At 40.1% G+C, this 25,010-nt stretch overlaps 1 protein-coding gene across 1 annotated transcript in view; it reads right to left on the bottom strand.

The window, feature by feature from the left end:
- LOC134546236 (zinc finger SWIM domain-containing protein 4-like) overlaps window positions 1-25,010 on the bottom strand; it is a 451,294-nt gene that overhangs the window by 90,858 nt on the left and 335,426 nt on the right. The window contains exons 4-5 of the mRNA XM_063388904.1: window positions 16,311-16,454; window positions 10,432-10,580 (exon numbers count right to left, since the gene is read on the bottom strand). Of these exons, the coding sequence (XP_063244974.1) occupies window positions 10,432-10,580; window positions 16,311-16,454 (293 nt within the window). The remainder of the gene's footprint in view (window positions 1-10,431; window positions 10,581-16,310; window positions 16,455-25,010) is intronic.

The raw sequence follows: 25,010 nt of genomic DNA, 5'->3' as shown, positions 1-25,010 counted from the left end.
TCTGGTACAATAGGTACCTTATTTCTTTAAACCAAGAGCTTACACAAAAATGGATGTTTTTACCCCATTTAAAGACTTGGTAAACAAATCTGCCACATTCTCATGTGTTGGTGTATACTTAAATTTTATATTTCGTTCACTAACCAGATCATTTAGGAAACATAACTTGATTGGCATATGTTTAGATCTTTCGGAGTTTAAACCATTTTTGGCTAGTGACATGGAACCTAAATTATCACACTGTATTACAAATGGTTTGTTTACTATCTGATCTTGACCCAACTCCTTTAAGATAATTATCAGCCATAGAGCTTCCCGAGCTGTTTCACACACAGAGTTAAATTCTGCCTCTACAGTAGACAGGGCCACAGTAGTCTGTTTTTTGTGCGCCAAATGATAGGAGCCCCAGCTAATAGAAACACATAACCACTAATGGATTTCCTATCACCTTTATCATTACCCCAATCAGCATCACAAAATGCCTGGATGCAGGCTTGATCTTTCTTGTACCTTAGCTTGAGTTAACTTGTATTTATCAAATATCTTAAAACATGTTTGACATCATTCCAATCTTTCCTAGTTGGGTTTTTTGTTTTCATGCTTAATTTATTAACTGCAAAACTAATATCTGGTCTGGTCATGTTAGACAAGTATAATAATTTGCCTACAGCATTCTGATACATTTCACAGTCAAAAGATTCTTCCCCTGTTCCAGTTTTGTCGTCACTGTTTAATGAAAGTGGGGCAGTTCTGCCCTTGGCATTCGTCTCACTCAAATTGAAGTCATCTAAAACCTGTTTTAGATAATGAATTGGGTCAATTTTGACAGCTTGGTCATGCACGCTTACGTGAATTGAGAGAAAATTACACATGTTTCCTAGGTCTCTCACTTCTATTACCTTTTTTACTTCATGCTTGATCCAGTCAATTTGTCTAGATTTACCCCACAATCCCAGGTCATCAACATATAGTCCGACTATCAAATCTTTATTATGGTTTACATACACACACCTGTCCTTTTTTAAATTTTGAAGACCTAGCTTTACGAGAATGCTGTCAATTGTTTTTTACCATTCTAAAGCACTCTGTTTTAACCCATACAGACCCTTTTTTAGTTTCCATACCTTATCCCTATCCTCTGAAAAACCCTCTGGCTGCTCCATATATACTTTCTCAACTATTGGGCTATTCAGGTAGGCTGTCAAGACGTCTACATGTTCTACTGTCCAGTCATTACAAGCTGCTAACGAAAATAAGAACCTCACTGTTTTCCTTTGTATGACTGGTGAATAGGTTTGTTGATAGTCAACACCGTGGACCTGATTAAAACCTATGGCAACAACCCTAGCCTTGAATTTTTCAATTTTCCCATCTGTCCCTTTCTTTACTTTATAAACCCACCTTGACCCTAGTACACATTGATTTTTTGGCCTTTCAACGATTTCATATGTATCTTTGTTCCTAAGTTGTGTCATTTCTTCCTCCATCGCCCTTTTCCACAAAACAGCACCTTTACTTTCTAAAACCTCCTTAAAATTTTTGGGTTCTATATAAGGAAAATTTGTTGTCACATACCCTTGCCTTGAATTGTACATGTATTTGCAATACTGTGTTACATCGCAACATGAACAAACCTTTGGCTTGATTAACCTTTCCAACTTACGTACATTCGGTACACACTTAGATAAACTGTGTCTCCATTTCAGACATAGTATAAAGGTTAAACTTGTCAACTTTATATAACAAAATGGAGGAACTAAATTAATGTATCATATTTTATAATTTCACTTCTGAGCACATTTCTTTATTTCTCTATGAACCATAAGTCAGTAATTTTGTATTTATATATTTTAATGTAAAACTTCTTTGCTCAAGGAATGAGATATTTTGTTTAACCAATAAGGAGGGTATTTTCAAAGTTCATGTTTAATATTATATGACTAAGGCCTGTTCCACAATGACACGGAAACGGAACAGACGGAAACGGAGACGAAAACGGAGTATTGTTCCGTTCCGTCCGTATTTTTCTCGTTCTACAATACACGGACCCGTAAGAAATCTTGGCCAATAAGAAAGAGCGAGCGTGACGTAACTGAAAACTACGAGTATCAAGTGAGCTACCTGTTAAATCGAAATGTATGGTTGTTAACTTGGTAATGTAGTAAGTCGATTTGTTTTTTTTTTGTTTTTTTTTTTTTGCGTTGTGGCGGTGGTAAAGTAGTCCTTCTCCGTATTCTCATATATAGCAGGTATATCTTTAACCATGAAAATTAAATGTTCATCAAAATTCGTCATGATGAAACCCACGTGCACAATTCAAATTTCAAAACAAATCTTGTTTTGTTGTTCACGCATAAAAAAGTAGTCGAAAATATGGAAACCAACATTAGTCAAAACTAATATCTTAATTAACATGAACGCGCAACTGTAGCTTGACAACTGCAGTGAATAAATAACGTGCTCCTATTGGTCTAACGGAGTAACGTAAACGGAAGACTTCAACACTGCTGAGCAGGTCCGTGCGGGTCCGTCTCCTTTTGCGTGCTATTGTAGAGGCTCTGTTCCGTGAAATCCGTCTTCGTTTCCGTGTTCCGTCTCCGTTTCCGTGTCATTGTGGAACGGGCCTAAGAGTTTGTAAAACAATCTGGTACTGGTCGAAAAGGTATAACAAAAACTATTGCTGGAAAATAAAATTTTGTTTGGAATTTTAAGTGAGAAAACGAAACGGAAGGATTTATATAGGAACCTTCGGATAAGTTAGACGTGACATTTTATTACTGCAGAAAATGGAATTATGACTGTTAGAATGCTTTGAAGAATGGCAAGAAATAATAGTAGACATTAATAATATTGATAATTTGGAGATATTTATTGAATTGAAGAAGAATTATTATTTGTAAGAAGATTATAAGAAACATCTAGGCGTTCCCAGGATGAAGACTATGAAATCCGACTACGAAGATTGGAAGTAATATTGAGGCGTTCCCAGGACGAAGAATGAAATATTCGGAATAATTGACTGTACGAGATCATCTGGAAACAGCGAGAGGCGTTCCCAGGACGAAGACAAATAACAAGAGGCGTTCCCAGGACGAAGACGAACAACGAGAGGCGTTTCCAGGACGAAGGCTTGGAATCGACGATAGGCGTTCCCAGGACAAAGACATGAAACAGCGGAAGGGCGTTTCAAGGATGAAGACGTGGAATCTTCGTTGCTGAGTTCCCGTACATCGAAGACAGACATCGTAATGCATAGTTCGTTACTACTGAACTATACTAACAGGTCGGTCAGATATTTGTAAAGGAATTTTACAAAACTTACCAGCTTTGCAAAAACTAACACCCCGGAATAGTAACATCACGAGTAATCCGTTTTCAATACACTTTAAACCAATACCATACTGTTTAAGTCTAGTGACAACATGAGTTAAAGTTAAAAAGTTTGTATGTCAACTAATCTAATGAACTTACGAATTTTTCCACGAAATACCCAGCTCTACCTACTGAATAGTAAGGACAATAAATAAATTTGAATTAATTTTGTATAGTAAACATTCGATGAGTGAAGACTTGCAATAAAACAGGTTCAAAGAGTTTGATACTATTTTACTGGTATTAAACAAATTATGAATATCTGTTGATAATTATGGAATGTCACTGAAAACTGATAACGGTTATTTCCCGATCACGTTGCGAATATTGTGCCATTCATAATCAAGTCGAAATATCTAAATATTTTTTTTAATGTTTACTCAGTTTTACAACTTCTTAAAAGTTGTTGGCGCCCACAAATTAATATAAAATGATTAGTTATTTTGCCTTTATTCTATAAACACATTAGAACAAGTCTAATTACTTTCGAGTCATTCAAAGTCAAATCGATTTATAATAAGAAATAAACGTTTTGATAGAGAAGGCCCGTTTAATAGATGTTTCATTATTTTACCAACCAAGAAATGGTTCAGTATCACTATCCTGACTAGCATCTGAAAATTTAGAGTTATCCTGATAATTATTTACATCAGGTTCAGCTTCTCCTACAAACAAATCAACCGCAAAGTTCTCCCATATGCTTACATTTTCTCCACAATCATTTGCTTCATGAGAGCATATCAGCCTTTTTTGTAGATACTTTTATTTCACTAGGTTCATGATTTATACCTAAAACATTAGTTAATCGTCCAGTAGTCATATCATTTTTATTTGCTTTAGCCTTCTCTATGTAAGGGAACACAGTCTCCTCCAATATTACACTACGTACAATTTTTACTTTGTGTACATTGTCAACCCACACTCTATATCCTTTTGTATTCGGTTAATAGGTATCCCAAAAAGATACACTCTACCCCTCTTTTACCAAATTTTCCTTTCCCTTCAATCCAAAACCAACCTCTGCACCCAAACACTCTTAGGCGCTCATATTCTTTCACATCAATTTTTTCTCCTCGCCATAACTCTAGCGGCAATTGGTCATTTACTCATCTGGATGGAAACAGGTTTTTTACATGACTAGCACAATTTGCAGCTTCCGCCCAGAAGTTCTGAGGTAGCCCAGACTGAATTAGCATGCACCTTACAGAATTTGCAACAGTTCTATTCATTCTTTCAGCCACACCATTCTGCTCAGGGGAACCTGCAACTGTTTTCCTATGTACTATTCCATTTTCTCGCAAAAAACTCTCAAATTCATTACTACAATATTCTCCTCCTCCATCTGTTTGAATTGCCTTAATTTTACTGTCATGGAACATTTAAACCTCCGCCTTGTAACATTTAAATACATCAAACACTTGATTTTTTTCTTTCAATAAACCACACAGTCAAGTGACGTGAGAAGTCATCAACAAATGTCACTAAATAACATGCACCTACAAGTGATGCAGGTAACTTACCCATTACATCACTGTGGATCAATTGTAGGGGTTTGGTAGTGGATCTCTCACTCTTCTTGAGAAAAGCAATTTTTGCAAACTTACCCTGCACACACGTATTATTACATAGCTCACTGAGTTTTCCGGTTACGTTAATATTCGGAATTTTCTTGATGGCTGCTTCATGTAGATGTCCCAGACGTCCATGCCACAGCTGGATACTCCTCAGTGCTACTGCATCTCGTCCCTGAAGAGTAGTACTGCAATTTTCTCTCTCTACTTCAGATGATGCTGCCGCGGAAACTATTTCGTTTACCACCTTAAGTATGTACAAACCATTTGACGTTTCTGCTCTGAAAACTGTTTCTTCCTCATCTCGTCCCACTGTCTGATGATCATTTAGCTCTGTGATTATCCCCTTAGTTGCTAGCTGGTAACAGGATATCAAATTATATTGGAATTCAGGCACATACAGAACATTTGACAATCCAAGAGTCCAACCTCCACACTCCTCTGTCATGGTTATTTCTACCATTCCACAGCCCTCAACCTTTGCAAAACCTTTGCCCATAGAAACAGTTCCCTTGCATGGTTCAAAGGTCATAAACAAGTCTCGTCTATAACACATGTGATCACTTGCTGCCGAGTCAAGTACCCATTCATCTGTTCCTCTCATAGGCGAAATTAGTCCGCTTGCACTCACACATGAGCGATATTTGCTTCTTTCTTCTGTAACTGTTTCTTGTAATTTTTTTTACAGTTTACTGCCCAATGGCCACTATTTCCACACTGGTAACATTTTACCTTCGGGCAGACCCTTGAAATATGTCCCCATTCTTCACAATGAAAGCACCTTTTATTATCGTCCGACACATTACTCACACGCCCATCGTGTTGACGATTCTCCATATTGTTGTTGTATTGTTGAGTATTTCTTCTCCCTTTCCTATTCTTTTCACAGTAACTCCTCCTTTCGTTGTGTATTTTTTTACTTGCCAACGCTCCAGAAGTGTTTTGCAGTGTATTTACACCTTCCTCTCTCAACAATATAGATTTCACTTTCTCAGTGGTTAGGTTAGGATCTCTACTAATAAAACTTACAAGCATCCCGTATTTTTCCTTACGTAGTCCAATTAGGAATTGCCCCGCTAATTGTGTGTCGTTTAGTTCCAATCCAAAACCTCCACTTTATAATTTACGATTACATGACTGAAGTTTGGCATACTCATTTCTTCAGTTTTTTCGATGTTGACCATTTCTCTAAGCATCTCCAGACATTGCGGAAGAGTGTACGACGAGTGAAGACGGGCTAATTTATCCCACGCTTCCTTCGCTCTTACTATTTCTCCAATATCTTAGAGAGAGAGAAGAGAGAGAGAAGAGAGAGAGAAGAGAGAGAGAAGAGAGAGAAGAGAGAGAAGAGAGAGAAGAGAGAGAAAAGAGAGAAGAGAGAGAAGAGAGAGAAGAGAGAGAAGAGAGAGAAGAGAGAGAAGAGAGAGAAGAGAGAGAAAGAGAGAAGAGATAAAGAGAAAGAGGGAAAGAGAGAGAAAGAGAGAGAAAGAGAGAGAGAGGGAGGGAGAGAGTGTGTGTGTGTGTGTGTTTGTAAGAAGTACATTCAAAAACTACTGAACTTGATTTAAAAATCTTTTACAGTCATAAAGCTGCAATATTCCAGATGTAAATAGGCTCCTTTTTATGTTTTTAAATTAAAATTGACATAAGATGATTCAACTTTATTAACTAAAGCAGGAAAAAACAGAACAAATTGACTGTCTTCTTGGCTTACACTGATAAAATTAAAACGGAACAAATTTTTGGATCTTCCGATCAGGCTTTCTGTAATTATCCTTGCCATCAGATTGAGGGCGTACCGGTGTTACGTTTTTAACTAGTGGTGAAAATATTGGGCGCCACCACGTGAGTGGGCACGTGGACCCGGCTAGAGGTTCTTATTCAGGGCGTTACGTGGCCCGTGCGAGGCGAGATATTAGCCCTCCTGACCCCGAATTCAGCATCTGTTCCTAAACCGAGTCCGCTCTCAGCGTCGGGCACGCTTCTACCTAACCGCAGTGGGCTCTTAGGGCGTCCCACACGCCGCTGACTGGGTTAGGGACCCACGTGGCCCACCCGAACACAAAGACACGTGACTCAATTAAGTTGGTTTTATTGATACGTTACACGTCCTTCTACAATCCTCCCTTTTATCACCTAAAACGCCCGAGGCACGAATCGGTATAAGTTAAGGAGGCGGACCACACGCGTGGGCGCTTCAAGCTTTTACGTAGAACGAAGGTGGTGAAAAAACACCTGAGAGTATAGAAATTAATTATTAAACAGCCCCCACCGACCGAGAGAGGCCCCGAAGATGAAAAAGGAAACGATTTGGATTCGTTAAGTTAACAGAGCTACTTATCAGTGATACAACGGTGATGTCCTCGGGGTGTCTGCGGAGGCATCCGCTCTCGGCCGGCTGAAGGAGACACGGGCGAGGCAAGGCTTGCGGCAGGAAACATGGCGCCCTTCGCGCCGAACACAATTACCGTTAACATCCTTGCAACTGCGTGCCCCGGGTTATTACCGAGAATAACATGAATCTTTTATAAAATTAATATACACATACCCACGACCAGACTGTCTGTAATAATTACTTGTGCATGAAATTAGTTTAAATAAAGTTATTTACTAGTTCCTTCGTCGCCCGCTAGGGAGCGTCCTTGGACGTGCTTGCACTTACCAACTTTATTACAAAAATATTATATTAAGAAAACAAAAGACACTCACTTGACTGACCCGTCGTGACACTGTTTAGGGGTGAAAAGAAAAGGTTAACAATATTAATTAAAATACATTCAGGGGTGCGGCGCACTGCAGCTAAGCGCCCTCTTGCGGTAGTTCGTGGCGCGCAATTCAAATACTCACACGACTACGTACATCACGATACAAATGCCGGGTAGGAAAGGTGTTGGAAGGGAAACGGAGGATGATCAGGCTCATGGGGCGATGCCCCGGCTGACGTCAAGATGAACACAACGGTGGTCAAATAAATGTGAATTTGACGCTTGGATATTAAAAAAATTAGTTGGAACTCTTGCATAATTCAGATGTAAGTTTTTATAGTGATTTTAAAAGAATACCTGTTGTGCAAAAACATTTTATCTACTTGTGCGAAGCTGGGCGCCTTGGCTAGTTAATACATATCTAGCATTCAAGTAATAATCTAGCTTGTTAGTATAAAATTTAATTGTATTTTTGAATCTTAAATTAATTATGAATGAAAAAGCAAAGTTTGGGGGGTTTTACTTCAACCCTCTCTACAGTGTCAGTAGGTCAATGCTTGTATGGTTCATTTGAATTAAGCTTTAGTTTATTTCTGGCTAACTGGTCATTCACAATAACTGTAACAAATATTTAAACTTCCTAAAATGGCTGTTGTACTGACCATTAGTGCCGTCATTGTCAGAAAGTCACCGACAAGATGGTGCCTCGAGTCATGTAACACACCTGACCTTCAGTTACCTGTAATTGTACTTGACGTTAACTGAGACTTCAGCCCATGACTCCGCTTCCTTTCCCGATCTCAGCCATTCCCTCCTGGCAATTGACAGCCGTCATGCGTGATCAAGTGTGTTCAAACAGCGTGCCACGACGTAGGAAGGCACTTGCCATACCCCTTTCGTAAACAAAACTAGTAATGCTGTTGAAACCTTTATTTCGTCTCCAAGTGTTTTGTACTCCAGTAGACTGGCATAAATTGCCCTGTTTTATTAATTTAAGTAAGTACCCTGAACAAAGTCGGAGCCGGACAGTCCCGAACGAACCCGAACTTGGCCGAAGCAGGCATTAATTTTAAATTCCTAATAGTACATCACTATTTGTTATTAAGTATCCTGGGCGTGAGAGGACGTGCCTCAATTTCAGAAGTGTCTTGTGTGTTCTTCATTAGTAATCTCCGCCCCGCTCGTGGATCTTTAAACTACGTGAATCCTTAGAGCGGCCACGAGGGTGGTTCGCACCACACCTCGGCTGATGCGTGCCACCGAGCTTTTTAAGGTCCGTCTACAACTGCATGTCCTAAACTGTGTCTGATCGACACTGATCACTGATTGGCCTACGTGACTGACGACATGCGAGGTGTGGGCGATCGTCCGAAATCTCCCTGGTCCGAATACATTAGTCAACTTGAAGTTTTTGTTCCAAACTGTGTCCTTTGGTAGCATAGAGGAATAAACAATCGTGATAATCGCTGTTCCCGGTTCCCGTCTCAAAAGGTAAACAGAAAATAAAGGACATTTATTATAGTTTATTTTGCGTTAAAGAATAAATAAATAATATAAAAAACAATTATTTTGGTGCACTATATTTACTGCGTTCTGATGACTACTTTAGATTCGGACATCGGGCATCGCAATTGTAGACAGGGCCGTTATCCATGTGACAATGTGTCAGCCCAAACTTTATTTTTTACATCAGTAATCAGTTAATAATTCAGTCTCTCGATCATTAAATGAATGATCAACAGTATGTACTCCTCAAAGGTTTAACTATAAACCACTAGCATCTACTTCCACCTGAGTGAGCAAGCCCGACGCTGAGGGCGGCCCAGGTGCGGGTAACTAAGAGGGTCGGAATCTCGCTTCCCCGCGGGCGACGGCAGCCACGCCCTGAGAGCAGTCTCCGCAGGTCCTGTGCCGTGCAACAACTCCCACACTCAGTCTTAGTGCTGCTATACACAGTGTTAGGGCATACCTCCATTACTATGTAAGCTACATACATACTTTATCATTTTTTTTTCAAAAGTTATAATTTTAGAGGTTTTATCATTTTGTCTTCAGTATAATACCTTTAAGTAAATACCTACTACATGCAGCAGTGCTAGAGAACATCTCAGTGGAAAAAAACAGACTAGTAAGCAACAAAAATTTGTGTGGTAAGTGTTTGAATTTGTGCAACTATTTCACTATTTCCACTTCCATACAACATAGCCATTTTTTTTGTTTCTAATTTAGATTAACAAGAAATTGAAGCTAAAAAAAGTAGCACACATCTAGCAGAAACAGTAAATACACATTATACTGTGTGTGCATATGTATGTGTGTGTGTATATATATACATATATACATATATATAGTGCACCCATTTGCCATGTCCTTTTCACTCTCTAACACACCCTTAAATAAGAGAAAGGTAAATATAAAGTACAACTTAACATCAGGCTTCTGGAAATCAACAACACAAGTTAAATAACAAACATTGCTTGTAACCGATCATTAAAGCTCAACTACTAGTTAGTTATATCATTTTATTGTAATTATTATTTTCCTAAACATTCATTGCACTTTTTGAGTCATAAACTGCCGAATGAGAGATCATAACTGTAAGTCTTGCATACCTTTACAGATGTCAGGTAATGTCAGTAAAACTCTTATGAAAGTATCTCAGATGAAACAAAAACTACAAGAGAGCTATCGTGATAAATGCAAACAGTAACGACAAGAGAAATGATATAATGGACATGGTGAGCGAGACAGAGGCTCTCTCCTGGAGACTGAAAGGGGGTTACCTTAGCGAAGAGGGAATTGAGCTGCTTGTTGGCGTTGTAGTAGCTGCCCTGCGACAGGTAGGACTTGACCTGCTCGCACACCTGCTCCTCGTCCAGATGCCAGCTGTGGTCGTCGTCAGCGCTGGCTCCCGCCGTCGGGTCAGGCGCCCCTGCACACAGCATCACCACCCGTTCACTAGAGATCATACCGACGGCTCTTGTCTACTGCGAGGCTTTCTTTGGTGGCTTACAGTTTGCCAACATTGAGCGGCAAAATCAGGTATCATAAACATATGGGTTTTTTTGTTCATAAATGATTCTTTAACATTATTTACCAAATTACAGACAGTAAATTAAAATTGATGCAGAAAAAAATAAATACGCCAGTAAAAAATAGTAAACATAGTTGCATTAAACTAAAACAAAGTGATAACATATGGTTACGAATAATGTGGGGAAAACTGAGTTCGGAAGGGATAAACCCATTAAGTTTTATTAATTACAAATATTTACATTACTGATAAATAATTGTACTTATAAATGTCGGATCACTAATCATTTGCCTTAAAAATGTTTATTCGCCAGTCACTCAATGTCTGACAAGTTCCACAGTTCGCACTCCTCACTGGAGCTAGGATCGACAGTGATTCACCCCTTACCGTGCGCCTGTCCTCACACGAACAGCCTCGCTGCACTCAGTCGCACTCTCACCGTTCCGTCGCAACTCGTCGCGCTGCTCTCGAGCGGATCTCTCACCCTCTTCGCTGAGGTCGCACTTCCCTTCACTCGCGGAACTCCCGCGGAGGCTGGTGTCGTCGCTTATATCCCCATGGTGTCCTCGAAGGGACGAGAGCGGCTGTGACTTGTCGCATCATCCCGGGCTGACCCGACGCCCGAAAAGTCCAGAAAGGACGTTTATTTGGGCCACTACGCGCGGTGGCCTCGGAAAACCCGCCGGGCACGCGTGGCATGCGTGACGTCAGCACTCGTGCGGAGCCGCTAGCCAGACTCACTGGAAGGCCTGCTCAGGTACCTGGCACAGGTCGATGCCTTGCCTCCTAGCACGTATGTAATACTGATCCCTCCTTAAACCTGTTCGTCTCGAAAAGGTAACACATCCCTTCAGACATATTCTCTCAATGCAGAAATGTATCACTTTCATACGTCCCCTCTTTTCTCTCTGGTTGCGGTAGACCACATGATTTAACCGCTTAAAGATTTCATAACCGCCTTCACACTCTGCTTGAGGCTTAGGGCACCTTCCCTTCCTTTGTTGGGGGTTGAATAGCCACACCAAATCGCCCTACTGAAATCAGTTTGTATTAATCTTCAGGTCGTACCTCATCTTCATTCGATTCGTCGCTAATCGAAGATTTTTGTGGGCTTCTTCATGTATAAGCGCAATTCGCTCCTCTAGACGATTCACATAATCAGTGGTGCTGGTCGGCTCAATGTGAGGACGACCGAACATGACATCACAGAGCAGCCTCAACTCCTGTCCAACACAATACTCAACTCGCAGGGGTCTGCCCAGTGGAGTCATTAATGGCAGACCTATATGCCATCAGGAACAACTGTAATGTGTTGATTACAATCATGTTTATGCTCAGTCACAACCTTGGAAAGGTGTTCCTCAATAGTTCTGTTGAACCTCTCCACCATGCCATCGGACTGAGTATGTAGAGCCATAGTCCTGGTTTTATTTATTCCCAGTAACCGACACACCTCCTGAAATATTGTCGACTCGAAATTGCGGCCTTGGTCTGAGTGGAGCTCTATTGGTACCACAAATCTGCAAATGAAGTTGTTGACTATTGCCTCTGCAATGGTAGTAGCTTCTCGGTTAGGAAGTGCATAAGCCTTTGGCCACTTATTAAAGTAATCTATTGCTACCAGAATATACCGATTACCATATTTAGTCTTGGGTAATGGTCCAGCGATGTCGTTAGCTATCCTCTCAAAAGGGGCCCCTACATTGTAGGCCCTCATTTCCTACGACTCCGGTGTTGTGGCCCCTTTTTAGCCGAGCATGCTTCGCATTGTCTACACCAAGCCTCCACATCCTGGCGACACCTCAACCAATAGTAGCATTGACAGATCTTGAATAAAGTTTTGTTCACCCCTAGATGCCCACCAGAGGTACCATCATGAATTCATTTCGAAACCTCTGCCACTAGACTCTTTGGAAGGAGTTGTTTCATGGTAACTACTTTTCCTTTTGAACTCTTCCATTCCCTCATTAGAAGCCCGTTCACCATCCTCAAGGTATCCCATGGTGCCCAGTAGGCTTTCACATCCCTTCAGTCACTGGATATCTCATGCCATATTGAATATCCATTAACATTCTCTAGCCAGCTTATAATGGGTGTCAGGTCAGGATCTTGTTGACGCGCTGCTCTCAAGCTTGCTTATTCCATGTATCTTCTCCGTTAGTTATCGTTGTTCGCCGAAAAACGATTCCCGCATTTTTCTCCGCCCTTTTGCAATGGTTGGAGTCAACCTTGCAAGGTCTTCGAGAGAGAGCATGGCATTGCTGTGAATTCGGTATTTCGTGTTTTATCGGACAATCATTTTGCTGCTTTGTCTTCCTGTGTGTCAGACAGTTCCACTGGATGTGTCCTGGTTCACTGCAGACGAAGCACCGCGGGCGTTCTCCTGCTCTCCTAATCTGGTCACCTGGAGTATCATTCAGCAGTTTCTTCAATGCCCTGAGAATAACTACTTCATTAGTGGTGTTTCTAGCATTTGCTGCATTGCAGGGTTCCAATCCAGCTCTCCTTGTCCTGATGCTTGTGTTTCTTGAGGCACTGCGTGCTGCCTCGATTTCCAGGGCATGGAACACGGCCTCAGCTCTTCTTGTGCTAGGCCAAGCAAAGAGTTTGCTGAACCTCCACACTTCTGAATCCGTCTGTAAAAGCACTAGTGGCTAGCTGCTGGCGGAACTCTGTTAGTGCTACTGGGTAAGCAAAGTGCATGAGACGCTCAGTGTCGGCTTCAAATTCTCCGAGTGTTTCTGAAGATCTCTGTTGGCATGTCTTCAGGTCTGTTCTACACCCCTCGCCCATGTGTCGGTCTCAATACCTCAGCTCAAAGGCCTGTAGTAATACTCCAAAGTCTTTTTGGTCTGGGACTGGTATGGTCTGGAGCAAATCTAGTAGAGATCCTCTCAGGGCCAAGACAAGTGCCATAGCCTTTTCTTCCTCGCCCCAACCATTTACTTCTGCATCTGCTTCGAACTGTCTTCCGTACACTGTCCATGAAGATTGACTATCGAAAGTGTATGGCTTGAATTTTCAGTGGCTGTTGGCCTTAACATCCTCGGAGTTACTCTTCCAATTTGCAGCAGCTGTAGCTTCCTTGATCATCCGGCGACACTCCTCGGTCACAGCGCTCCTACACACCGTTCGGTTGCCAGTTAAGGCTGAATTAGTTGTTGTTACTGCCTGGCAGTTTGCTGTTCTTGTTGGACGATGTTCTGCTCCAAACTCTGCACTTTACCTACCAGTCGGATGCTGGTTTTATCAATCTTCTTCTTTTCTTCTTAGTTCTTCGTGAAGACCTCTATATCAGTCTTCATGGCATTCTTCAACTCTTCTTGACAGTTATTCGTTTCATTCTTCATCTCCTCTTAGTTACTCTCTATTTTATAATTCATGCCATCCTGTCCCTTCTTCATTTCATCCTGGCTACTCTCCATTTCATCCTGGCTACTCTCCATTTCATCCTGGCTACTCTCCATTTCATCCTGGCTACTCTCCATTTCATCCTGGCTACTCTCCATTTCATCCAGACTACTCTCATTTCTCTCCTGGTTACTCTTCATTTCGGCCAAGAATGCCATTACGTTCTTAAGTTCGTCGGCAGCCATCTTTCTTGTCCACATACACTACCAGCCTGTCACTATAACTACTATCCTATGAACTACAGTGTAATTGGACCTACAAGCTAATATAACCTTCAACTAACTTCACTATAACTACACTTAAAACTAACTACAGTTTCTAAAACTATTTAAAACCTCAAAAATCTAAATTCTATATTTTTTATTCACTATAAATGAATAATAAATCCTTTAATTAGGGTTAACCCACTTCTGACACAAAAATGTTACAAGTAATGTGGGAAAAACTAGGTTCATAACGGATATCCCAACTATATTTTATTTCAGTTTTCTTAATTTATAATATTTACCTAACTAATAAATAACTGTACTTAAAAATGTCTGATCACCAATTACTTGCACTTAAAAATGCTTATTCGAAAGTCACTTAATGTCTGTCAAGTTCCACAGTTCGCACTCCTCTCTGGAGCTAGGCTCGAAGTGATTCATTCCTTACCATGCGCCTGTCCTAACACATACAGCCTCGCGCCACTCAATCGCACTCTCACGGTCCCGTAGCTCCTTGTCGCGCCACTCTCGAGGGGTCTCTCACACTCTTCGCCGATGTCGCAATTCCCTTTATTCGCGGAACTCTCTAAATTCGCAGAACTCCCGCGGAGGCTGTTATTGTCGTCGAATACATCCCCATGGCATCCTCCTCGAAGGGACGAGAGCAGCTGTGACGTATCGAATCCTTCCGGGCTGGCCTGACGCCCGAAAAGTCCAGAAAGGCGGAGTTTATTAGCGTCACTCCGCGCGACGGCCATGGGGTACCCGCAGAATTCACGGGCAACTTAAAGTGTTGGTTGCTAATAGTCCGAGGCAGAACGGTGAATGGGGAGCGGAGGGGAATGGTTGGCCAGGCCGTGCGGAGCCGCTGGCCAGACTCGCTGGAAGACCCGCACAGGTACCTGGCACGCGTGGCGGCCTTGCCTCCTAGCACGCATGTAACCATATTATAACCTAAATAACATAGCAGATGTGTCCACCACGACACACAATTTCGAGAACAGTATTCTGGTTAGTAAAAACATTATTCTTCTTTATGAGCCAACTCCTCTAAGATGGTTGGCAACCATCATGGATATCCCTGCTAGGACCCAGCCATTATGATTTTCCTGAGGATATCAGCTAGGATTTTTATTAAGTGGTTTCCTGTTGCCTTCATATGTCGAGACCATCAAGTAGTTCATCCAGGGCAAGAGGGTGCCTGTGGCTCTACCCGCTGGCACTCGGCAGAGGGAGACTCCTTGTCCCGGAGTCCCTCGGCCGGCTGCTGCACTGTCGCAGGCTCTGGGCGCCACATCCCTACGTCATTTACTTTAGAATTAAACTTTTAAATATAAATTTGGATTATGCATTACCTTACACACATATCACAAATAATTTTTACAATTCAATTGATCAAATACACTTAATTTTGCATTAAAAGTTATTGTCTGATACTGTTTCAAATTTTTTTATTCGACAGACTTGGCAATATGCTTTTAAAATATGCATATTTATATTTACCAAATCTCCAATATCAGACATGCATTCAACATTAATAACTTTTTTCTTTAATGTTTTACATTTTAGCAAGTTTTTTTTAAACAACCTGCATATATTAGTAATCTATAATATATACGGATAATAGTATGTTGGATTGTAATGTGTATCAATGGAATATTTTCAATTTAAATAACTTCAGAAATGAGCCCACTCTGGTACCTTGTGAATCAATCTGACTGGGTAGGCATAGTAAACTGACAGATAATCACCATCTGACTATTAAATCAAATGTAATAAAATCAAATAACTTTTCTTGCAAAATTTTCACTTGTAAACTATAATTTACAGCCACAAGATGGAAGCTGTGATTTTTACTGATATATTACTCACTTACACCACAAACACAAAAAAGGTATAAAATTATATATTATACCGTACCAGACCCAAATAGGTATAATATTTGTTATTACTGCCACAGGATCTTGCTACGTGAAGGGTCAGCCCCCACGCCAGTCGACGCCTGGTCTACCTGGTATTTGGTTTATCTCCGAGCGCTGCACCAGGATCTCATCTGCCAGCTTCTGCGCGGTTGGCAGCACCTCCGTGTGGTGCTCCGAGATCAGGTACTGGATGAACTTCTGCAGCTGTTGTCGATCCATCTGCAGAAGCGTTTCTGTGGACATGTAGCAGTCGTGGTTCACAGTGCTGAGCTCTTCCAGAATGAGTCAATGAATGAATGGATCAGAGCTTGACATCTCACTGCCCCCCAGGTCATAAGAGACAATGAGAGATAATGAGAGACGTTTTGATATGAAGATATTAGAATAGAGTATTGATGAAATAAACTGGTGCGAACAAACAAGAATGCTCAGAGGAAACAAACCAGCTCACGGGCCGTCCAGCATATATGTGTCCTATCCACCAGGAATAAAAACTGGCTGTGTGTGCTTTTCTTGACATTTATTCAGTCATTAAATATTCTATTAATCAAATTAAGTTACCTATATTTGTCATTCGTGTCAAAATTACTAATTGAGTTCAGTGCACGATTGTAATTTCTTTAGTCAGAAATTAACATACCGTAACTTGGGGTTACTTTTCTCCATTTTTCTTCTATTTTAATTTATATTGTCTTGTAAAATGGTTTTTGATGGAAAAATAAATGTTTTATATTTTTTCCCACTAAAGTGGGTTACATAGAAGATGATGATGTTGCTAGTTTTAAGGAACAATACATACATTGACATTAAAAAATTTTAAATTTTTACCTTAAATTGTGCAAACTTTACACTAGGCCTGAAAACCAACACTGAAGCATTATATGACCATTATTAAATATAAAATCCTGTCTATACCAAAATAAAACCACTTTTGAAGAGAAAAATTTTGAAATTACTGATTAACATCACAATACAAATCTTTTTAAAATGTTGGTATTGGTACACTTCTTCAGTGATGTCTAGAATAGAAAAAATCAACTTTGTCCTCATACATTTCTTGGTGTAGAACACAATCCCAAAATCGACCAAGTTCATGGAAAGAGAATAAACCACAACCTTTGGAGGTTTTATGATACCAATTAAGTCATCTAAATGATATTTCATTTTATCATACGGTGTGAACCATCTGCATGACTTCAGTGATTTCTTTGTAGAACTTATTGTCATTCCTTCGTCCATTACCTTGATCACACCAGGAAAATATACATCTTCATATTTGAATAAAACATGCTGGCTACCTTCTTGATGACTTCTCCTAATACTGATTTACTTTCTTTACATCTATACAGAGTCTCTATACAATCCATCTCTTCCTCAGACATTGAACTAGCTTGCTGCTTGTGGTACTGCTTGAAGTTCTCTTCTCCAGATTAATCTTGAAAAGTGAGATTTTTATCATCTTCTTCCGAACTGTTGTCATATGCACATTGTTTACAAGTCTACTTCTTTGTTCCAAAAGCAATAGATATTGTACCAGTCACACTTTGACCTGGAGTCATCTGTATTTTTTTCTTCCCCTACTAGTTTGGGCACCTGTAGTCCATTCAGATCTTTTGTTGTGAAGTTCTTCTACAAATGTGTCTTGCAAAATTACTTTGTCGCACGTCCGTAAAGGGAGACGACACAGAAGTTCGTTTACATTAATAGTATGTATCTTACGATTCCTGAAGCATGATCTTATATTTCTGACGAATTAGGAGCTAGTTTATCCATGAGTCTGTTTTAAAGAAATGGGAAGTGTTGCTTTCCAGTACAGCCTCTTTCAAACTTCGCTTGTTAGCCTTCCACTCAGAAAGTATGTTTTTTCATGTCGAAAGTAAGAAACATCTTGAGGCTGGATAATATGTGTATTATTTTCTGGTAGGCATATGAACGATATGCCATTCTCTCAAATACTTTAAAATAAGTGGCATTAAAAATGAGGATAAATGGTCACAGATCACAACCCTTTTACCATATATTTTTTTTTTAAATCTTGGTAACATCATGCTTGTAAACCATTCACAGAAAGTGTTGCTGTCGAACCATCAACTTGGGGTATTTGCATACTGGTAGCCTGGAGAGCCGTTTACCATCCATGTCGACCACATATAAGCTCATCTGTAGACTACAAATGGTGGAAGTGTTTCGCCTTCAGCTTTCCCAGCAAACATAAGTGAAATGCTTGATTTGGAGGAATTATTTTTTTTTTTAAAAGGTATTTTGTCTCTATTTTTACGAGAACCCTTTTCTTTCCTGGGTTATCGGTTAAGTTACTTTCATAAAAGTTTAAAATAATGCTAACAGGCACACAACCTTCACTTCAATACTAAAATGGTCCATGTATTTTCGTAATATTTTCTTCATCTACTGCTGCCCTTCTTTTAATATCACTCGCAAATCATACAGTCAGTTCGGATGTGTTTTACAGAATGATAACATCCATTCATAACCTAGACAGTTAGTAATCTTTAAATAAAGCTACATTCCTTCCCAAACTGGCGAGATAAGATTTCTCTATCATTAGTAGGTCTAAGAAGGTCACTCACTGGAAATCCACAGTTACTCATTTCAAATTAACACACTATAATTTATCTTAGTATTATAGTTAGGGAGATACTGGCGCAGGAGTAGGAGTGTATGGCGTGGAGTGGGTCAATGACTGACCGACCTCTGCCAAGGCGGCAATCTTGAATTATGTCACCACTGCACTTTTTGTTATGGTTGCCATCTAGAATTTGTGACATCATGGTGGCCTCATTGAATGATCTAGACCTCTGACCTTTGACAAGAACTTTAACCACAAAATTTGACCATGACCATTGACCTTAACCATTGATCTTGACCATTGACCTTTACCTTTGACCAGTAACTTTGAACTTCAATTTGACCTTTAATTTTGTCCTTGACCTTCGGCTTTTGACCGTGACCGTAACCTCAGCTCTATATTACATTTGGCTATCTAGTCACGAGTGCCCAAAAACCTGAATGTAGTCAGTTTTGTTCTGGGCACCATCTTGAAATCTAATATGTCTACCATCTTAGATCTGTTGACTCAGTCACTTGGTATGGATTGTCGACACAACCACCATTTTGTTGTCTGTTGGAGGCTGCCATCTTGGATACCATCATCTTCATTTATGCCGTTTATTTCACATAAGGTCGATGTTCCATTACCTGCTGATGTGGTCGTTATTCACATATTAAAATTTAATATTTTATACAAAACACATTGAAAGCGCTGTTATTCGAACTACTCTGGCCTCTGCATTTTAAAAAAAATACTCCAACTACACGACCATTGAGGCAATTACCAGACCGAGAATTAAATAAGGTATATAATAAACCTATTCGGACTTTAAATTTTTAATTTTATGGAATAATAAATATCAACACCCGGTCAAGACCAAGCCGCCATATTTAACATTATCAATACGTTATACCAGGAGTGCTAGTTAACACACATCTACTGCCAAAGAGTGCTCCGGCCATCTTGTTTTAAGTAATTGATACCAGGATCGCTAGTGTCACATAGTACACAAATCTGACAGAGGGTGGTTTTTAACTGCTATAGGGGAGGAATCATTTATTACTGTGACCTCCATCATCTTGTAATTTGGCCGCCATCTTGAAATTCTGAAACTTTAAACAATAACAATTCGGAAATAATCCCAAATTCATCACTAAAGTACTTTTTCAATTACTCATTGACTAGAATACATACAGTAGACCTACTTGATTCTATCCTGGATAAATATTATAAAATGTATTTAATTAAAATTACAAAAAAGACTAGTAATAATAGGTACTACAAAATACAAATAACCAATTTAGTATATAATATCTAAAAGTAAAAAAAAAAAAAAAACAAGGGGAAAATTCTGTTCAAAAGTTGTTTCCTCATTTCATTTTGTGCAGATCAATTTCGATTTGTTGCTTATAACAAATTAAAGAAATGCTGCACACTAGTGTTACATCAAAAACTTTCCCCGACTTGTGAGATCTCAGGTTACAAAACATAAGCGCAAGATTTGTGTGTGCAAGATGCGCGTTTAAGTATTTTTTTATCAACTTCGAAAATCGGGCGTTACAGCTTTATAGTGTATTGATCTGCACAAAATGAAATGAGGAAATAAATGTCAATTTGTACAAAAGTTAACAAATAAAATTGTTAAAACATGAGTGCTGTGAAACGTAAACTGAAAACTTTTAGTCTCGCTGAAAAATTGGAAGTGCTCGAAGCTGTGAAGAGCTGTCAAAAGAAGAAAGATGTTGCTGAAAAAATTGGTCTGCCAATGAGTACTCTGTCAACAATAATAAAAAATGAATCAGACATCATGAGAAAAATACAAAACGGTCAAAGTTTGTCCAGCAAAAGACGACGAATTGCAGAATTTACGGGCTTGGAGAAGTGCTTACTTAAATGGTTTAAGCAGTGTCGGAGCCAAAATATGTATCAGTGTTAGTGGACCACCGTTACAAGAAAAATCGGAAACACACTCTAAATCATTGGGACTCGCTAATTTCAGGGCTAGATATGGATGGCTAGAAAAGTTCAAAAGAAGACATGAACTTGTTTTTAAAAAAGTTTGTGGGGAAAGTGCAAGTGTCAACATTGAAACCTGTAACAAATGGAAAAGTGAATAACAAGATTTGTTACATGGTTACGAACCTGACAATATCTTTAATGCTGACGAAACGGGGCTCTTTTTATAGAGCAAACCAGCAACTCTGAAGAACAAGAATTTTCTGCTCTTTATACATTAGACAATGCTATAGATAGAGAACAACCGAATTAACTAAAAAAAACAACAAAAAAACTGACTTTATTAATGTCATATTTTTTTTATTTTAAGGATGTTTTGAAATAATGTTGATTTATAATAAATAAAAATATGTTTGTCACCTCTGCAACTTGGATTTTTATTTATTTTACCTCTCTAACTCAAAATGTATGTATAAGAATGAACCTCAACCTCTTTATGTCGAATCAAAATCCGCTTATGTCGAAATCCTCCATAAGTCGAAAACTCTAACTCGAATTTTTTGACGTCTCCCTTCGAGTTCGACTTACAGAGGTTCTACTGTACGTGAATAACAACCACATCAACATTAGCAGGTAATGGAACATCGACCTTATGTGCATGAGACAAAGCAATGCTGACGCTCTTTAGGAAAAAACAGCAGAAACGAGATGACTGTTTCCAAGATGACGGCATTCACAATAATTGTAAAACCAAGATGGCGGCCTCCAGCAGACGACAATGAAATGGCGGCTGTGTCGTCAGATTCTAAAAAATAATGTCACTAAGACATCAGATCTAAGATGGTGAAAATGTTATTATAATTCAATATGGCACCCATAACGAAATTGTAACATTGAGGGATTGGGGCGCTCGATGACAAGATAGTTGTTTTCTAGATGACGACTGAGGTTAATGTGAAGGTCAAAGTAAAAGTACAATGTTCAAGGTAAACGGTCAATGTCAAAGTTCGAGGTTAATGGCAATGTTAATGTTCGATGTCAAGGTCAAATACTTCCAATATGGTCGCCATGACATTACAAAATTCAAGATGGCGACCGTAACGAAAAGCGCAGTGGTGATGTCATGATTTAACATGACCACCGTGATGTCAGAGGTTGATCGGTCATTAAAACGCTCCATGCTCCACACTCCTCCTGCGCCAGTATCCCATATACTATACTACTCAGCTTCTTTACTATTAGTAAATTTTGTGGGATACCTGGACGTGGCCTAGTACCAGAATAACAATTTTTTTAGAGTTTATTTATTAGAGTACTGCGAATATTAAATAATTTCGCTGCTTTCCGCTGGAAAATTTCTTTGTTTCTGATTGCTGCACAATATTTTGTAACTTTTCTGAGCTGTAGTCACAGTATTTTCTATTTCACGCAATTATTTTATATTTTCGTGTAATTTCAGCCAACACGAAAGAAGTGATATATTCGTACCATTCAGTGACAACCAAAACTTCTTCAAATGAACAAACATTTACCATCGGGATACTTGGCTCCACATTTGTTGTGGTGTAATGTATCCCCAAAATCAGAAGAAAAAATCTAACCTAGAAAGGTGAAAATATGTGACAGTAATACAACGAACTGTAATGTAAAACGTACATATTATTGGTCAAGTATACACATTTAGCTAAGGAAAAAACGAACGTAACTCTTAACTAATGTAAAATTCAGTGCGACGAACACAGATTTACTTCATGAAGTATTTTACTCATACGAACACAAGTCTTGTTTTAAGTTAATTAAAAATCAAAATTTTAGCCAAAAAATTAAACTATTTGTGTGTGGCAACCCTTAAATATTATGTTTAAAAAATTGACATAGTCAAATTAAAGTTGATTTTTTACATAGGTACCAAAACTACTTTTCTTCAAATGGAGCACTGTTTTACCCTAAGGAGCAATGTAACCCCAAGTTTTGGTATTTGTAGATAACATTTTTTGGCCTTTTTTTAGTTTGCATTGGTTTGATGTGAAAATAACATAAATTGTAATTTATTTAGTTTCTATAATTTTGTATTTTTGCTCATGAATTGAAATAACTTCATCTCTTAACTATGAGTATTGTTTATAAAAATTATATTTAAAACGCTTTCATTTAACGGGATTAATCAACTTAAAAGCATATTTTAATTTCATTCTAAGCATGAAATTAGAGAATGCAATTGTGTGGTTACGGTTTTAAATTAACCCCTTGTCTGCAGTCTTGGTCAAAGTTTTTTTTGTATATCATTCACAAAACGATAAAAAGTAGTTTTCCCCAAATCCTTGAAAACTGAGTTTTTCAGGGTTTGGGAAAAAACATTTTTATAAATAAATAAATATATTAAACACCAACTAAGATAAAAGTATTATGGCAAAGGCTAAAGGTTTGTAAGAAACTGTAATTCCACATTATTTTATGCTCTAAATCCATGATAGGTGTTAGGTAATTTAAGAGTGGAAGTGTGGAATTCGGAGCAGCGCCCAAGTCGCTGTTACCCCCCCCCCCCCCTCATGTAGCTCTGGTGCAGCGGGCTCAGTAGAGTTCACAGTGTGTTCAGCAGGCTCCCGGGTGGTGTTAGGCCTGTGCTGTCGCTCAGAGAGCAGCGGTAGTAGTCCAGCAGCCACGAGCCTCGCCTAGTCGCGCGCCGGGCTGTCCTGTGTACTGTGTTCGAGTCTCTGCTGGAGACCTGTCTACGTACAGGGCAGACCAGTGTTAAGCCAATAAACGACATTCCTCAAATGACAAGTGCGATAATCACTAACTCGCAGCCAAACCAATCCCGAACCCCTCCCATCCCTCCTACCCTATCACTTCCTTCCAGTGGAAACACGGTGGTGTCGGAAAAGAAGAATAGCCCCCTTACGTTTTGTTTCAGAAGTTAGGTCTCTTTCCTAGCATTGAAATATAAACTAGCACTCAATTCTCAGGCTCCATCTCCCCCCCCCCCTCCTCTTTTCAGAAAGTTAGTTATTTATTTTGCTTGTCATTGCTATTAATTGAGGAATTTTTCTGTGAGTTTATTCTGTAAGCTCTTTCTTTAAATCTGTATTTAATAAACATTACCAGCTGTAAAAGGTCATGCAAGTGATCATAAAAAGGCAAGAGAATTAATGTAACAAATTTACAGAAAAAACTTTCAACTAGTAATAATAATGACAATGGCAATAAAAAAATTAATAACCAACAATGTGTGTGAGAATAACAGCCTTAACGGTTCTTAAAACCATTAAATAAAAATTAATAATAAGTGATAAAAGCATTAAGAAACAAACGAGGGTTATATTGTGAATATGTTTAAAAAGGCAAGAAAACACAAAATAACTGAGTGTAAGTAATTGCTGTGACGACTGACAGTGGTTCATGTTGTTACTCGCGCGGTGAGGGAGGAAGGAATGATGAGATGGAGTCAGGGAGTCAGGGAGTCAGGGGAGGCAGGGGAGGCAGGGGAGGCAGGGGAGGCAGGGGAGGCAGGGGAGGCAGGGGAGGCAGGGAGTCAAAGAGTCAAAGAGTCAAAGAGTCAAAGAGTCAAAGAGTCAAAGAGTATGGGAGTCAAAGAGTATGGGAGTATGGGAGTATGGGAGTATGGGAGTATGGGAGTATGGGAGTATGGGAGTATGGGAGTATGGGAGTATGGGAGTATGGGAGTATGGGAGTATGGGAGTCAGGGAGTATGGGAGTATGGGAGTCAGGGAGTATGGGAGTCAGGGAGTATGGGAGTCAGGGAGGCGTGGAGGCGTGGAGGCGTGGAGGCGTGGAGGCGTGGAGGCGTGGAGGCGTGGAGGCGTGGAGGCAGGGAGTCAGGGAGTCAGGGAGTCAGGGAGTCAGGGAGTCAGGGAGTCAGGGAGTCAGGGAGTCAGGGAGTCAGGGAGTCAGGGAGTCAGGGAGTCAGGGAGTCAGGGAGTCAGGGAGGCGTGGAGGCGTGGAGGCGTGGAGGCGTGGAGGCGTGGAGGCGTGGAGGCGTGGAGGCGTGGAGTCAGGGAGTCAGGGAGTCAGGGAGTCAGGGAGTCAGGGAGTCAGGGAGTCAGGGAGTCAGGGAGTCAGGGAGTCAGGGAGTCAGGGAGTCAGGGAGTCAGGGAGTCAGGGAGTCAGGGAGTCAGGGAGTCAGGGAGTCAGGGAGTCAGGGAGGCGTGGAAGGGGGGAGGCGTGGAGGCAGGGAGGCAGGGAGGCAGGGAGGCAGGGGAGGCAGGGAGGCAGGGAGGCAGGGAGGCAGGGAGGCAGGAAGGCA

Source organism: Bacillus rossius, chromosome 1 (assembly GCF_032445375.1).
Source record: "Bacillus rossius redtenbacheri isolate Brsri chromosome 1, Brsri_v3, whole genome shotgun sequence".
NCBI classification, from domain to species: Eukaryota; Metazoa; Arthropoda; class Insecta; order Phasmatodea; family Bacillidae; genus Bacillus; species Bacillus rossius.
Note: the sequence above shows the minus strand (reverse complement) of the source record. Positions and strands in the feature narration are given on the sequence as shown.